The sequence below is a fragment of the Cyprinodon tularosa genome, unplaced genomic scaffold, assembly GCF_016077235.1.
Source record: "Cyprinodon tularosa strain WSP-4 unplaced genomic scaffold, ASM1607723v1 ctg516, whole genome shotgun sequence".
NCBI classification, from domain to species: Eukaryota; Metazoa; Chordata; class Actinopteri; order Cyprinodontiformes; family Cyprinodontidae; genus Cyprinodon; species Cyprinodon tularosa.
This window is the reverse complement of record NW_024039248.1, coordinates 464613-482934: the sequence shown is the minus strand read 5'-3', so window position 1 is coordinate 482934 and position 18322 is coordinate 464613. Positions and strand designations below refer to the sequence as shown.

The following is an 18322-nucleotide window of genomic DNA, read 5'->3' as shown; positions in this document are numbered from 1 at the left end:
TCTGTCCAGGTTCCAGTTGGAGGACCTGCTGTTCTGCGCTGGGGGACAAATCAGCCTCAGTGCTGTATCCCCGCTGAAGAACTATAAAAGATTTTTCCTGCTAAAAACCAAGAGCATACATTTTCTTTCTACTTGCACTCCAAACTTGTAATGATCACTTTCAAGACTTCTGCTTTCTCTCCAATCTATTCTCTTCTCCATTAAATCTTTGTTTCTGCTTTCAGATCTGATGCTTTGTTCAAAAATATTTTCTCCTCTCGTTTACTTCCTCCTCCTTGTGCACAAACTCTTCTCTGCTCAAATCAGAGATATGTCGGCTTGTATCGAGGCTAAAATGGTTCTTTAATCTGTTCAGTTTTTCTCTATGTGTTTATATATTTGATCTGCCATATTGAGGACAATTGGGTTAGAAGAAAACCTTTAAAAAGGACTTTTATTATCAGTATGCAGTAACAAGCAAACTCAGTAGAAGAAAACAAGCACACACTTTCTGAGGCTGTAGTTCTATTGGCTGCATAGGTTGCTAGGCGACGATCCGACTCCAGTCTGAGAGAAAGCAAAAGAAATCCAAAAGCAGAGCCGATGGGTTTGCGAGGCGCATATCTCTGACTCGAGCAGAGACTGGTTTGCGAAAGAACCAGGGCAGGGGAGAGGCGGCAGGTGACCAGGGCCAGCCTGGAACTACAGGAGAAGGACTATGGTGATGATTTAATGGTCCATTCAGGGCTGAATTACGCTTAGTTAGAAAGCCGCCAACAAACCTCTTAAGAACAGGTTTCTATCTTCCATTTTAGGGCGGGACAACATGGTCAAAACTTGTATTACAATATATTTCCTAATTTTTGTCAAAAAGTTCCAAAAATCCAACAATGATACCAAATATGGAAAAACTAACTTAAAATCTGATCCATGATTGAGTGAACTAAAGTGGCTGCACCTAGAAAATATAAACAAAACAGACAGAAATCTCAGAGAAACTGAAGAGAAACGAGAAAAACTTAAAGATCACAACAACATAAAGGATCAGTAGGGAAGTTATTCTTTCTTTGATCGGAAACCCAGATGCAGACGTGTTTGACTGCAGACTTACACTATATTGCCAAAAGTATTTGCTCACCCATCCAAATTATTGGAATCAGGTGTTCCAATCACTTCCATGGCCACAGGTGTATAAATTCAAGCACCTAGGCATGCAGACTGTTTTTACAAACATTTGTGAAAGAATGGGTCGCTCTCAGGAGCTCAGTGAATTCCAGCGTGGAACTGTGATAGGATGCCACCTGTGCAACAAATCCAGTCGTGAAATTTCCTCGCTCCTAAATATTCCACAGTCAACTGTCAGCTGTATTATAAGAAAATGGAAGTGTTTGGGAACGACAGCAACTCAGCCACGAAGTGGTAGGCCACGTAAACTGACGGAGCGGGGTCAGCGGATGCTGACGCGCATAGTGCGAAGAGGTCGCCAACTTTCTGCAGAGTCAATCACTACAGACCTCCAAACTTCATGTGGCCTTCAGATTAGCTCAAGAACAGTGCGCAGAGAGCTTCATGGAATGGGTTTCATGGTCGAGCAGCTGCATCCAAGCCATACATCACCAAGTGCAATGCAAAGCGTCGGATGCGGTGGTGTAAAGCACGCCGCCACTGGACTCTAGAGCAGTGGAGACGCGTTCTCTGGAGTGACGAATCGCGCTTCTCCATCTGGCAATCTGATGGACGGGTCTGGGTTTGGCGGTTGCCAGGAGAACGGTACTTGTCTGACTGCATTGTGCCAAGTGTAAAGTTTGGTGGAGGGGGGATTATGGTGTGGGGTTGTTTTTCAGGAGCTGGGCTTGGCCCCTTAGTTCCAGTGAAAGGAACTCTGAATGCTTCAGCATACCAAGACATTTTGGACAATTCCATGCTCCCAACTTTGTGGGAACAGTTTGGAGCTGGCCCCTTCCTCTTCCAACATGACTGTGCACCAGTGCACAAAGCAAGGTCCATAAAGACATGGATGACAGAGTCTGGTGTGGATGAACTTGACTGGCCTGCACAGAGTCCTGACCTCAACCCGATAGAACACCTTTGGGATGAATTAGAGCGGAGACTGAGAGCCAGGCCTTCTCGTCCAACATCAGTGTGCGACCTCACAAATGCGCTTCTGGAAGAATGGTCAAAAATTCCCATAAACACACTCCTAAACCTTGTGGACAGCCTTCCCAGAAGAGTTGAAGCTGTTCTAGCTGCAAAGGGTGGACCGACGTCATATTGAACCCTATGGATTAGGAACGGGATGTCACTTAAGCTCATATGTGAGTCAAGGCAGGTGAGCAAATACTTTTGGCAATATAGTGTATGTTTGTGTGCACAACTGTAAGTAAATGCGGGTGGGTGTGTATTTTTACACGCAAGCTGGGTGGTAAAATGCTTCAGGTTTTTTGTCAGTGCAAGAGACGTATCTCTGGAAAAAAGACATTTTTATCATATTCTCAATATAAGTTCTCAAAGGGTCTTATTTGTGGCCACAGCTTGATGTTTTGGAGATGGGATTCTTATGAATGGGGTTTAATTAATCAATCATTCAATAAATCAATAAATCAGTCAAAAGCTTGCCCATAATTGCGTAATATCACTTATGAATTATATCTAAGTTCAAATCTTTTGAACTTGAGATGATGTTTCATGTTTTCAATTCCTCTCGTTTTGATTGTTTCTTTCAAGGAATCCCAAAATAATTTCAGCATCACGTATCATGAAGCAACTTGCAAAATGATCACTAGAACATAAAGGCTAAAAGCTACTTGTGTGAATGGAGATAAAATAAAATAAAAATGTTTTAAACACACCAAAATGTACAGCCCAGTAAGTGACAGTTTAAGGAAGCGGTTCAGTCAACAGCTATTAAAACTTTTTACAGAAAGTAGCAGTTTTTTCATGTTTGAAAAACATGATATACACGAGAAGCAGAGATTTTCATAGATAATCATAATCATTATATGTATTGTATGGCTATAAACATACTAATATTTAATGGGTCCAGATCCTCCATTCTGCACCTTTATGGTGTTGGCGTGTTAATGTTTCTATGCCTGCAGGCATCTCAATGTTTAGAGTTCAATAGATGAGCCCCGTGATGCTTTTAGGCCTGGAGTGTTACAAGGTTTCTGCCCTTCTCACCATTTTAACAACTTTGCACCTCCAAATGAAAAATTCACACCAAACACACATATCCACACCCACGAATTCGCCACACACACATCTAACCACTCACTCACCCTTATGAATTATCCAGAGTTTAATTTTTTCCTGAAAGGGGAACTTTGTCTTTTTTACATTTGTCCCTTGATTTTACGTTATTCCATCATGTTCTACTCACACATATGAGTTTTGTGTCATTTGGAGCCGTTCTGAAGATATTCCGTTAGGTTATATCCAAGTAATGTCTTCCTTTGGGCAACGACTTGAAAGCACAAACTAAACTGTTTATAATTTATTCTTTATGGTACGCCAGCATTCATAACATGTAGGCCAATCACCGTCCCCCAGACATCCGCGGTTCATATGGGTGAGTAGAAGATGATATAATAACGTAAAATCAAGGGCCAAATGTAAAAAAAAACACGGCATTCCCCTTTAACAAACCATATTAGTCATTTTTTGGCATCAAAAAGTGACTAAGCAGCAGATTAATCTACATTTTCTGTTGGGAACATTTCATGATTTTGGGTTCTTTTGAGTCTTTTTATTTGATTTGTATTAGGGTTGAGTATTGGCTCAGCCCATCCATCCATCCATCCATTTTCTGTCATGATTATCCCAAGCGAGGTTGCCAGGGCTGCTGGTTCCTATCTCTAGCTGTCAGTGGGTGAGAGGCGGGGTCCACCCTGGACAGGTCTCCAGTCCATCGCAGGGCAACACAGAGACTAACAGGACAAACAACCATTCACACACACAAACACAGCTAAGGAGAATTAAGAGAAACCAATTAACTTAACAGTCATGTTTTTGGACTGTGGCAGGAAGCTGGAATACCCGAAGAGAACCCATGTATGCTTAGGGAGAACATGCAAATTCAGTGCTACCCACTGCACCACTGAGCAGCCCAGTATCACTACATATATATATATACAGGGCTCGATGTTAACCATTGCCCCATTGTGCAATGATCGCAAAAAAAATGTATCACTCAAAATTACTTTAAAATCACAGACATTCGATGAAAACGACCCAGAAGCGTTGCCGGCGCCATTTTTGTTGTTTTGTACACATTCTCTCGTGATTCGAAAAAGCCGAGTGATTTTCCGCCAGATGGCGTGATTTTTGCCCACCTAGTGGTAATTTTGATGTAGTTACCAAATCAACAAACAAGCTAGAAAGCGCTATCATATGGCAGTCTTCTGTACAGTGATGCAGGTCATACATTAAAAAAGGTTCATTAATTTTTTTTCTCTTAGACATTGGAGTGGTGCATTTAAATGTTATAGAGCTAAACATGTTAGATTGGTGACCTGTTATGTTATTATTATTGTCTTGTTGCAGCATTTATTTTGTCAGGGAAAACTAATCCTGAGTCAGTTAAAAGTCAGGGAATTCTGAAATTATGTCAGACTGTGGAAACCCTGAATAAAATAACTACGTATAATCATTCTCTAGAAAAGTCACATTATATTAATAGTATTATCTTGTATAAACATACCATGATTCTAAAATAAAAGTTATTCATTTGTGACATTGACTTCTGTCTTGTGATTTATCTTAAGTTTTTAACCTGTCAAGTTTTTTTTTTTTTTTTTTTTAACATTACAATTTATATTTTTCCAAGCACAGAACAGTTTAAAGCAAAGTTTAGTTTGAAAAGAATGTGCAGGAAGGATTGAAAAGCATGTTAACACGGTAATGTAGGCTTGAGTTCCTTATCTGACGCATGCAGATACACACCAGGAACCTGGAAACTTAAAAAATACTGAATTACAAAAAACATTAAAAAGAAAACATGGTTCATTAGTATATACAAAAATGAATATTAGGAACTATATTTGTCAAACATTATACTGGGCAAGTAAAAATTATTTCTGGGCAAATGAAATGTGAAAGTCACTTGCCCAAAGGGCAAGTGGTAAAAATCCTTAACGTCAACCCCTGTATATATATATATATATATATATATATATATATATATATATATATATATATATATATATATATATATATATATACATATATATATATATATATATATATATATATATACATATATATAATGTCACTATATATTACAATATTTTCCCAATCTATAAAAATTACATGTATAGATAAAACCGCAAGTGCTGTATCTGTTCATCAGAAGATATTGATCATTTAGTTATTTTGGTATCCATGCTGTTTGGGGTTTAAGTAAGTCCATGTCCATCCACTGTGACTGCCTGAACTACAGATATGGCCCTGCGCCGCACAGCAAAGGGGCTCCATGGTGCTGTTTACCAGAGTGGCGATGCAGAGGTAGCCAGTTTTCCCTCATTGTTTTAAGTTAAATGTTTTGTCGATACTAGGAACTTTAAAATCAATATTATACCGGGCAGCTGAAAATCATAATATTTATCGCAGAAACGATTTGGGTTTTGCCATATTCTCTTATTTTGCAATCAGGGGTTTGTCATATTTGTTTGGTTATTTTACTTTCTGTCAGTTGTTTTTAGTCCATTTCTCAATTTTTTTAGTGCTTCTAGTTGCTTTTGTCTTTGCTTCAGTTAGTGTTTATCCCTATATTTTTGTACAGGTTCTCCCTTTTGTGTTTCACTGTTTACCAATGTTTAATCACTCTCCCTCAGTCAGAGCCCTCAGTCATGTGTAGATTCAGTTCACCTGCTCCTGCTTTCTCCACTAAAGTCTTCATTTCCCTCTTTGTCTTGTCGGAGCCTCATCCTTGTTCCCCAGCATGACGGTCTCTCTATTTCAGCTTTTTCTTTGCTGTCTGCCTGTCTGCTCCATGCCATCTACCTCCCCTCTGTAAATTATTTTGTTGGACAATGTTGAATAATAAAAAGCTTGTTTTAAAACATTTGGACATCCCATTAAATATTGAGTTCCTGATTACAAAATGTTCTCATAATAACATCTGATTATTTTTATTTATCCCTGAGAAGTAAAACAATTTACCTCAAAGTAAAGAATCCCATAAATCAACCTTTTTTGTTAAAAAATACAAGTGTTGATAAACACTCCTCTTATCTACACAATTTAATTTAATCTAATATTCAGTCAATATTTTATTAATCCCAAATGAAAATTGAAAGCTTTTTTTTACTTCTGTTTTCAACGACTTGTTGTGGATGCTGATGACCTTAGGGGCGGACCTGTTTGTCTGGTTCAATTTGCATGTTTTCCAACCCAAAACAAGGCTTTATTTGGTGCATTGTATAAAGCCTGGAACTCAACACATCTTCTGACATTTTGAATTGAAAAAGCTTCCTGGAGGGGAAGTCTAGTGAATTGTTTTTTTACTTTTTCGGAATGACTGTGACCTGGATGATAGAATCACAAACATAGATGACCTTAGAGATCTCCTGTAGCAATCTGTATCAAAGCACACCTGAAAAAGCCTCTAATCGCAGACATTATACCATTATATTTTCTTTCAATCTATCAAGGTTTTCAATTATGTTTTTCATTCTACAAAGAATGCTTTTTTGTAGAATCATCTAAAGAGTTTCTGCAGGCGTTCCAACAACAGAGCCAATCTTCTTTATCAGCTCCTTTAAGTCATGATGCTGTGACCCCAGCTGATAATGGAAGAAGAGATCAAACTCTCCACAATAGACGACCGGCAGCATCTTGCTGTAAACATCTGTGTTTTCATCTGAGAGGAAGATGATGAAGAATCTTTGTTTCCGCACTGAGTGATTTGACCACGACCACCTTACGTCGGCCAACAGAATTTCAAACTTGTTTGATTTTCTCCCAACATTACGTCTCCTGCTCGGTAGGTGGTTGTGAGAGGCTGATCGCCCCTCGTTACCCCCTGTATACTACACCATGCACAACGTAAGATCAGGCTGAATGTTGGCCAGATCGAAAAATTCTCGCATGACTTGAGAATCGGCCGAAAAGGGCAAAAAATCGTACTGTGTACGCCCGGCTTCAAGTCGAGTTTTTTGTTTCAGGTGAACATCGAGGTATTTATGTTCATCCACCTGTCATCATTTTATCAAGAGCGCGGACCTACATGCAGGGAAACCAATTCAGAGAGACCAGCGGAAAAGGTTTAACAGGTTTATTAAAGAGATAATGCAGAGTGAAGTGTTGCTCTGAACACTGCTCAACTGGAACTGAAAAGTGAGGGGAAGACACAGTGATTAGTTCAGGCTCAGTGGGAAATTTGATTTGTGAACTTGAAGAAGAGGATTTGGTTGCTGACTCACGTTTCCAGAGAAGTTGTTGAATCTTTGACTCCAGTCTGTATGCTGTTGTTCCAGTGTTTGTCTGATCCGGTGGAGGGCGGAACAGGGTTTACCCAGAATGTGGTTGTTTGTAGGTGAACAGAGAAGCTGACTGCCACTTCACCTGTGGGTCAGATGAATCCCTTGCTCAGTGTGAAACTTAAACGACCTCTTGGGGAAAGTGGATCCAAAACTCCTGTTTGCTCAGTTTGAAGCTCAGTTGATCCTTCCAGGGAGAGATGGTCCGAGAAATCCAGTTTGCAGGATGACTTCCTGCCGAGAGGCAAAGACAAAAACAATGTTAAGACTCAGGTTGACAAAAACTTAGTTTGACTCAGCAAAACTCAGCTTGGCTAGAGTACCCAAAACTGGCAAAAACTCTGGCGTCGAGGTAGTGGCAGTCAGCAGCTTAAGAACCCTCCGTTAACTAGGAAACCAGCAGCAGGTGTGTGAGGAGGCGGACCAGAACCAGGCGCCTCCTGGTGGATGAAGGGAGACAAACACAGAAACACATACACACAGACAGGAGTCCTGACACCACCGTCTCAATCTTCTTTCTCTCCTGAAGGTAAATTCTTCTAGATCTATCACCTTTTTTCCCATTCAAAATAAGATGATTGTTTTCATACCATGCCACAAAGTGGTCCACTAGCTCTCTGCTCTCTTCCTGTCCATCTCTGATACACCAGGATTCTGGCCTGCACTGGAAATAGGAGGTGAAAAATGTAAAAAAGAAAGGTGGGAGTACAGTCCCATGCGGTGCTTCTCTGCTGCTGACCCCCTGGTTAGACAAACAGACCTTTGGTCCTACAGACTGTTGTCTGTTTACCTGGAAGTCATTTATTAAGGTGATAATTCAGGCTTTGTTGTTTTTTTTACAAAGTAATGTTTGTGTTAAATGGGCTGGGAGAATGGAGGGAATTGATCCTCACAGTGCTGCCTGCTTTATTGGGATTGAGAGAGTAGATATATGATCGCTTCTTCCACTCTGTGGCAATAAGTAAACTACTGTGGGCCCTGTACCCACCCCTCTCGCCCGTAGACAGCTGGAGATAGGCAACAGCACCCCTCGCGACCCCACTCGGGATAAAGCATGTCATAAAATGGATGGATGGTTGGTTGGTTTGTTTGTTTTGATACCAGAAGAAGCAGATTCCAGGTTAGCCTCTTCAGCTGACTTTTCTAACGACAGATAAATAAGAGGGAAAGGATGGAAAGGAAACTCCAGCATTCACTGATTTTGTTGGGTTTTTTTGTTTTTTCTTCCCGGTGGGGCACGGGGGATTAAGCCAAAGCTTTGTTTTTTGAACCCGAGTCGGCCTCGCGAGATGGCCACTCACACCGAGCCTGGTTCTGATGTAGGTTTCTTCCTTTTAAAAGGGAGTTTTGCTCTCCACTGTCACTACAAGCATGCTTAGTGTGAGGGATTGCTTTCAGCTCACGTTCGTCATGTTGATAAATGAGAACTGTTCCAGATCCACCACTACTCCTCCGAACGTTACTGTCCACCTACATCTTCTCCGTCTTTCAATATCAAATACAGAGCAAAGCTATTTTTTGTTCTCTGCTTTGCTCCATTGGAAGCCGGCCAGGTCAAGATCCACAATTGTAATTACATCAAACAGGAAAAAGAACTTTTAGAAGATACAATTTGTCAAATAAAAATAGGGACATGTCAAATCAGTAACTACTACTTGGAGCATATATATATAAAATATTGGTACTTCAGTATACCAGGAAGCAGATTTGCCATCTCAATCAAAATATGTATTTTATGCTGAAAGGCTTAAAAGTTTTATCAAATCGAGTCACATCTTCAAAGAGTACATCTAACACCTCTTATCGCAGGCATGAGTGAAGAGTTGCTGATTGTGGAGGTAGAGGATGTGGTGTTAAGGGCTGGTTATACTCAGGCAGCAGTGTGTCGCAGTTAGCTTGTCGCAGGTACGACCCAGATATTTTTTATTAATCCCCGTAATATTAAGTGTGTCTCAGCCCCCACCTTCAGTGTCCACCATATTGGATCAGTCCATCTGCTGCACATGTTCAGAAAGGTCCAAACAGACAGCAGCAAACCATTTGAAAACAAACCATGCAAAGAGCAGTGTTGCCAACTTAGCGCTTTAGTCGCTATATTTAGCCACTTTTCAGACCCCTCTAGCACTTTGATTTCTAAAAAGCTCCTAGCGCCAAATCTAGCAACTTTTTTCTGCTACTGGAGACTTTGGAGACAACATCTAAAAGCAGCGAACTCTGCTCTCCAGAGCAAGTAGATTGGTAACCCCGCCTCCTGCTCTCCTCTATCTTGTCTGCTGTCATGATTCATGCAGCTATTATTTCATCCAAATGAAAAATGGAGAACAGAGAAGCAGATCATGGCTTGTCTACAGTGAAAAGAAGGACTGGGTTATTTACTTTGGCCTTTTTGGAAAAACAGGAAGGAGCAATCAGCTAAGTGAGCTTAGTGCTTGGAAAAAATCTTTCATTCCTTTAGAGACAGCATGAAAAGTCAGCTGAGTACAAAATAGAGAGAAAAACAACAAGAAGAGAGGGACAAAACCTAGAACAGATCGTGGATGTCTATTCTATTAACATTTCTCTATCTGTAGAATGGGTCTGTTTTATGTGTCGTCTTCTCAATTCAGAGGGCCCCCTGCCTGTCTTTGCCTAGGGCCCCATATTTCCTAAATCTGCCCCTAGCATTCACCTTCCAGGCTCTCTGTAGTTCCTCCCTGAGGCCTTGGTATTTCTCCAATGTCATGTCTTTTCCTTGATGTTTCCATCATTTGGAACGGCCACATCGATCCCTGCCGCCTTCCTCTGCTACTAATCAATGATGTGTCTATGTGTGTATATGGAAGTCCCACTGGATCTTAGCTCTGTCTTTCTCCACTACTTTTGTCCTTTCATTTTATTACAAATAACTTAATTTGTGGACATCAATGGTTTGATTTCCTTGTATGTGTGGATTGCATGGATTGTTACCAACATCTGGTAAAAAAAAAAGTCATGTTAATGGAACTTAAACGAAAATATTTACTGATGAAAATAGTGGTGTGTTCAATACTTATTTCATCCTCTGTAACTGCTGTAGTCTTGGCTTATCAACAAATTCTGCCTCAAGTGTCGTCAATGAAGCTAAATTTAGCATGTTGATATGCCGTTGCATCATTTATCTATCCTTCTTGTATTTAAAGTAACTAATTAAAAACAATCTTCCTTAACAGGAGGATAGTATTTTCCATGGGTCAAAACTCTAACGGACAAACAGTCCGCAGACAGACTCCCACATTCATTCTTCTGTTCTCCACCAGAAGCTCCCTTATCTCTGATCCACGTCATTCGACTCCGAGGCTGAGTGTCTGTCAGTGTGTGTCTCCATGTGTGTTTCTCTCTGCAGATAACACTTCTACTGCCAGTACCTGGGGAAACTCGCTGCATCCGTCTTTAATGAGGAAACAGCTCAACTAACAGCTCTTTCCTAATTGGCACCACCATTCAAAAGTTGACGTTATGAAATAAGATGTAATCCAGCTGCTGCTGTCGCTTAGAAAGTGAGAACACATCGTCTTTTGACATAATTTTCTTGTATTTTCTTAATACATTTTCATTTAATTCATCTAGGCTTCTTTTTAGAAACCAGCACATCCAGGTTTGTTTATTTCAGAAGTGCGGTTCTCAGGTTTCTATCGCGTAGCGTTTCTGTCAGTGTTATCACAAACACATTGAGCTGTTTGTGATGGGTGAGAAAGCTGGAAGGGTCAGTGTGGAGTTTCTGGCTCTGGGACGGCTCTGCTATCAGCCAGACTATGGAAAATGCCTTTTTGCTGTCCTGACGGCTCTGTTAGCCCTACAACACATTGATGGCACCTCTTCGGGATATCAAACATCCCTTCAGATGCTTGTGCACCTAATGAATCCAACCAAAAACAAACTGTTTTACTTTGAATATAAACTTTGCAGGTCCTGGATCTTTTTTTTTTTTCAACAAGTATCTGATTAATTCTGAATTGAACCCATCCAGACGCTGTTAGACGGCAGAGGGGGGCAGTTTTCCTCTTGAGGCATGTAGAGCGTAGCAGTCAGGTTTCAGTCCCTGTTGATGGAGAGAAAAATAACTGGATCTGTAGGGTGAAACTGGACGTTTCAGGCAAAAAGAAATAATTGATAATGACAGTAAGGATGTAACTCAGCAGTTTCATGGTTTTGGTTATATTGTGCTTTACTTTGCTCTATGTTTCCTAGTTTTATTGGTTTAATTCCTTTTTTGTTGTAATTTCTAGATTTATTTTAGTTCACATGTTTTTCTGTTGCCCTTGTGTGTGTGTGTTCCTTTCCCCTTGGCTCCCTCGTTGTCTCCTCTCACACCTGCTCCTTGTCAGCTCGTTAGCCCTCCCTTTGTCTGTAAGCAATATATGCTCTCACTCTTTGTTGATTTGAAAATTTTTGAATTTTGCCTCTGTTATTAGTGTTTTCATTAAAACTACAAGAATTCACCTCAGCCTCTCTGCCTCTGCATTTTGGGTCCTCTAAACCACAATCAAGACGTGTCAAGCAGAGTCTACTTCTGCAAACCATTTAGAAATTTTGCTAACAAAATCCAAACCCACAAACAGCAGACGTCATTGAGATGTTGGTTTTTAGGCTAGATCTGGTCGGTCCATCATAATCTTTATTTAGTCCAGAAATAGTTGCTGAAAACTGGGCTGTGTTTGGTCGGTTTGATTTTGTCCCACTTTAGTCCAATAATAGACATTGAAAAGACGTTACAAAGCCAGCGTTTAACGTCTTTTCAACGATCTGAAAGTTACTTTAAATCATGTCGTTTTTTCAACCACTTTTTTGCTCTTTTGGAAATGACCTGAAGCTGTGAGAATAATTTAACAGTTAGACAATGCAGCGCATGAATGTGCATATGGTTATTTGACCAAAGCAGAAATGTCTGATAGGAAGCGATAGATGTTTGAAAACGGCCTGCTTTTGCTCTAATGGAGGACAACTGCATGAAATGCAGCTTCTGACAAAAATAATCACACAAAAAATGGAGAAAGGTGCTCATAATCTTTGCATATCTACATGCAGACATCTCTCCAACTCTGCAGAGCTCGGATGTCTGGACTCACACTTGACTCGGTTGGATAAAAAAAAGACAAAATATTTAAACTTAAACAAAATGTAGGAAAAGTTCAGATCCGCAGATATTTGCTATATTTTTTTTTGGACAAAAAACATGTTTTTGGGAAAACCTGCTTATGTCCTGAATCTGTACGAAATATTCACTTTTGGTTTTTCAAAGCTTCCTAATTTAAAACCAGAATTAATTCTTAGTGCTAGAAAGCTGCATAAGGCTTCCTGACATTCAAATATCCCTTTGCCTTAAATGGTGCCAGGTTTTCAATTCAGTTTAGTTTTATTTCTATAGCGGTGTATATATTTTTATCTTTTTTTATTCTTATTATTATTATCTTGTGTAGTTGGATGTGTGAGTGTATATATATATATATATATATATATATATATATATATATATATATATATATATATATATATATATATATATATATATATAAAACTGTAACTGGAGCGTGTAACAAAAGTTATTTCCCTCTGGGATTATTAACGTATTTCTGATTCTGAATTCACAACACATGTCATCTCAAGGCATTTTCCAGTTCACCAGATGATACAGTCAAATTGGTTCAGTTTTCTATCTAAAGAAAACCAGTTGATTGCATCAACTCATTGACTAGAAAGCATCTTTCACACCAAACATGCTTGTAGTGACAGTGGAGAGGAAAAACTCCCTTTTAACAGGAAGAAACCTCCAGCAGAACCAGGCTCAGTGTGTGCGGCCATCTTCTGAGGCCGACTCTGGTTCAAGGAGATAGAAGCAGACGTAGAAAAAGAAGCATAGATACAAAAGGCAACTGTCAACCAGCTCCACAGGCGGCCCCACTCAGAAAACACACGGCCAGGCAGACGAGCTCCGAGCCAGCTCCCATGTCAGAGGATGAAGAGAGCACATCCAGCCAGTCACAGTCAGAGAAACAGGACCACACTGAAAAATAGGCTGAGGTCGAACATCTATAGACAAAGGTGTTGATGGCAGCAGCACAGCTGATATTTCTCTCCAGGATGGAGTCACAGCCAAACAGGAACAGATCAGATGAAGCTACTATGAGAAAAAGCAGAGAGAGCAGAACGTTAGAGATTGAACTAACAAAGTTTTAACTGAAGCGATTGAGTAATAAAACAATATGGAGATGAAGAATAGAGCTACAAGGACAGTAATGATGCCTCTCTTAAAACACTCCTGGGATGCTAACTCTTAATGTAAATTATAAATAGCTGCTGAAAATGTCCTTCAATAATTATAACACGGCGGGAAATCATGGGGCCGGTTCCTCTACAATCAGCAGTAATCACCATTGTGTGTTAGAATGGGCTCAGGGCATATCCTGTTGTGTTCCTAAGCATATCACAAACAAAACACTAGATCTGCAATTAAAAGCAACTGGATGTTTGTGTGAAAGATTTAAGGAGAAAAATAATGTCAGTTTTATATATTAAACAGGGTCCAGATTAGGGTGGAGAAGTTCACCTTTAAAGCCAAGGCTAGAGAAAAATTTAAAAAGAGTCCCCCTCTCGTCAGAAAAGTGCTGCTCCATTCCTGAATTAATCTCTAGCTGCCATCAGGGCTGCAGCAAAAGGAAAATTCAAAGTTTTTGAAATATTGCTGGCTGGAAGCACAGCTTGGTGGAATGGCCTGCAGAGCACACACAGACTGGTAGTGTGTGTAGAGTCCAGTGTAATTAAAGGGTGCTATAGTGCTGGCAGCACTGAGGTGAAGTTTGTCCCACTCACTCAAGGGATATTTCAGGAGGTATGTTTAAGTGACAGAGTTATGAGGAATGTTCCAGCGAGACTCTGAATCTTCCCTATTAACAGGGACCCCGTTACTGCCCAGCTTTGTGCAGCTTCTGGTCGCTTGGTTTATTTGAAATCACTGAGTTCATGCATGGCAGAGAGTCTGTTTGTCTGCCTGTCGCTGAGTATTTAGCGATGCATCGCTCCTCTAAAGCTCGACAGACTGATATGGATTCAGTTGACCTTTGGCACGCCGCCCTCCATCTGACTGAAGGGCGTCCCGGTGAGACGTAGCGTCACGGTGAACCTGTCAGCTGAAAGATAATCACTGAGGTTTTTTAATTAGCTCTTTGCTGGAATCTTCCTCCGCTGAAAGACAAACCCGTTCTGTCACAAGCTGAGATGATGTGGTGGAAAGGAGAGCAGAACACGGATGACTGAGTTTTCTGTGTGCTTTTTGGAGCTGATTGTCTCCACTGTGATAAACCTCCTGTCAGTCCCATGCATGCCCAGCCACGCAGCTCTACTGTTCAGTAACGCTGCATAGATTATCTGACAGCTGCCAGGTGTTCTGCTGCTGCTCTGGTCCACATTAGAAAATCCCAGCCGTCATAGATGTCATGAATTATTCCACATGATTCTTCACCTAAACAGTGTTTGTTCATAATCCCCCTGAGAGCTTCTCCTCCTGGAGTTTTTTTTTTCTTCTCATGAACGATGAATGTTTGTTCGTTGCCGACTCTGAAATGTGATTTTTTTTTTTTCCAGTCGTTATCATGTGCGCCGGAGCCAACAGGATTCGGGAGATCATGCTTGCAGCACACAGACGTCAGCTGACCAATGGCAGCAACATGTTTTTTAATGTGGATCTCTTCAACGCCTCTTCTTATGGTGGGTTGACATCTCAATACTTCAATAAAATAGATAAGTATAAAAAATCCAATTAATTGACGTAGATCATAATCAGGAGGAGATCAAGGCACAGTAAAGTATGGAAGTAAATCTGTGTCGCTGGGATTTGAATTAAAAATGCCACTGAAATTTAAATGTTGTATGTTTGTATTTACTGTTTCAGTGTTAAAATATATTCAGAACACATTTTTGACCTTAAAAAAATCATTGTCATTATTTCTACACAGTTGAAATTTCATTTGTTATTTTCTCTTCAAGCTAAAAATTCACATTACTATTTCAAAGTGATTACATTTTCAATACTTAATTTCTACGGAGCCCCTCTGATGACATGGTCAAAAATATTTTTTTATTGTGGCCACGAAGTAATATTTCGTGCACACGAAGTAGTATTTCGTGCGCACGTTAAACTTATTGCGTGGCCACGAAGTAGTATTTCGTGCGCACGTTATACTACTTCGTGGCCACAATTAAACATTTTTTTTGACCATGTCATCAGAGGGGCTCCGTAATTTTCAGTTTAATTTTTCAGTGTTAAAAAAAATCTGCGTATAAAAAAATTCAACCTTTTAAAATTCAAACTCAATATTTTCAGCCTCCTGAGATTCATCTGGCTCTATTTCACTCAACGGGTAGTTTATTACTTTCATTTTTCTGTAGTTGAGTTAGCGTTAGCTTGCATGAGTGGCTCCGTCATGCTGGTTTTCCTTCCGTAGGAGCGCCGCAAGCATCACATCACGTGACTAAGAAAACGTAACGGGATTGGCTGGGTGTTGGACGCTACAATCCATTGCTAATGTCTGTGACCTGAAGTAACCCTTCCCTTTTTACACTGAATTTAGACGCCTAATTTAAGACGGTGAAATAGAGCCAGTTGAATCTCAGGAGGCTGAAAATATTGAGTTTGAATTTTGAAAGGTTGAATTTTTTTATATGCAGATTTTTTTAACACTGAAAAATAAATATTGAAAATGTAATCACTTTGAAATAGTAATGTGAATTTTTAGCTTGAAGAGAAAATAACATGAAATTTTCAGCTGTGTAATAATGACAATACATTTTTTTTAGGTCAAAAAAGTGTTCTGAATATATTTTAACACTGAAACAGTAAGTACAAAAAAACAACATGAAAATTTCAGTGGCATTTTTAATTCAAATCCCAGCGACATAAATTTACTTCCATAGTAAAGAAGTTTGGAACAAGTAACACATTTTCCTTTTTTCTTGGATCTACTGCATAAAACATTTTAATAATGGCAGATTAAAGTCATAAATACTTTGGACCTTTAAAAAGCAGATATTATGAGGTGTTTTTTTTCTCTCTTCGCAGACAGTGGAGATGATCATCGTTCAGATCATCTCAGGGGCATTAATCTGTTCTCTCTATAGATTCAGCCACGGAAGCGTCTTTGTTTTATTCTTCTGGCCTCGCTATTTAAAACTCATGTTAATTAAAGCTAACTGACGGGATGGTTATATTTTTACAAATGCAGCCTGTGTGGTACCCCAACAAATCTGCAACTTCAAAATATTTGGAAGCAAATAATTCTTGTGTTGTGAATAGAAGTCACAGCTTTAATTAATCCAGTTTACTATGTTTCAAGATATTGTGAAGGAAAACAATTATTACTTAAAATTAGTTTATGGAAAAGCAGCATCCCAGTTTTTGTTAGCTGTTTGAGAAATGAATTTACGTCCTTTGCATCCCCTGACGTCTCTGCTCCACAATACACTCTATTTACATTTGGACAGGTACATGTTTATGGGGCATCCTCCCCCGTGGCGATTCAGGGTCAGAGGTGGACCAGATGGCTGTATGGGGGCAGGGTTAATACAAAAATAACCCTGATGACTGAAGGTCAGAGAAACTTAGGTCTCTGATACAGGGTAATCCAATTCAATTCAGTTTATTTCTATAGCACCAATTGAGAACACATGTCCTCTCAAGGCACTTTACAATTCAACCAGATCATACAGTCAAATTGATTCATTTTCTGTCTAAGGAAAACCAGTTGATTGCATCGACTGATTAACTCAAAGGAAATCCCTCACATTAAGCATGCTTGTAGCGACAGTGGAGAGGAAAAACTCCCTTTGAACAGGAAGAAACCTCCAGCAGAACCAGACTCAGTGTGAGCGGCCATCTGCTGAGGACGACTGGGGTTCAAGGAGACAGAAGCAGAGATACAAAAAGAAGCATAGATACAAAGGAACTTGTCAACCAGCTCCACAAGCGAGGTCCGAGGTACTATTAGAAAAAGCAGAGAGAGCAGAACGTTAGAGATTGAACTTGCAAATTCTGCAGCGTGGGAGAATAGAGATAGAATGAAGCAGAATGATTAAAAAAGGGTCCCTATGCAGAATAACTATAGAGATAGCAATAGATAACCTGAGCCACTCTAACTATAAGCCAAGGGTAATAAACTGTAAACCAGATGTCTGTGTGGTGCATCAGAAATTTAAAACAGGACATGTCCAGAAGAATTTGTGCAAGAAAAACTGATTGGGGAAATCTTTATTAATGGCTTTCTTGGCCATGTGGGGTCCAGGAAGACACAAAAACAACAGTTATAGAGCATAAGAGCACCAAACCTGCAGCTTTGTGGTGGACAAAGCACCCATTTGCTGCTGATAAAGGTTTTAAGCTGCTATAAAGTTATTTAACTCAGATTTAAAGAGAGAAACGATGATTTATTTTCTTTATTTGGGGTTAATAATGCACTCTGCCTTCAGGAGACACTTGTTTTTCAGTTGAACCAATATTTCTGAGGACACCACCATATCTGTTTTGATCCCTAATGACTGTGATGCCAGTAACTCCCCCCCAAAAACTGGACTTTACAGGAAAAAGCAGCAGATGACTTAATAAACTGTCATTGACTCTGAAGGACTTTAATCTCCAGGACTGATAAATCCTCTGCTGGCTCTAAGTGTCATAAGCTTCATTTTGACAGGTTTGGATGATCAAAAAGGTTAAGAGACCATAAATAACCTCATAAGAGAGAACAACAGCCCGTTCTTAAGAGTTTAAGGTGTATTTTCTGTAGGACGTCTGCATCTGTCTGTGTACAAAACAAAAAGCAGAGTCAACAGGACACAGCCCTGAGGGGATGCTGTGTTGACAC

General features: G+C 39.9%; 1 protein-coding gene across 1 annotated transcript in view; it reads left to right on the top strand.

Moving 5' to 3' along the window:
• npr3 (natriuretic peptide receptor 3) overlaps nucleotides 1–18322 on the top strand; it is a 59300-nt gene that overhangs the window by 26614 nt on the left and 14364 nt on the right. Inside the window, exon 2 of the mRNA XM_038303655.1 lies at nucleotides 15054–15176. Within this exon, the coding sequence (XP_038159583.1) occupies nucleotides 15054–15176 (123 nt within the window). The remainder of the gene's footprint in view (nucleotides 1–15053; nucleotides 15177–18322) is intronic.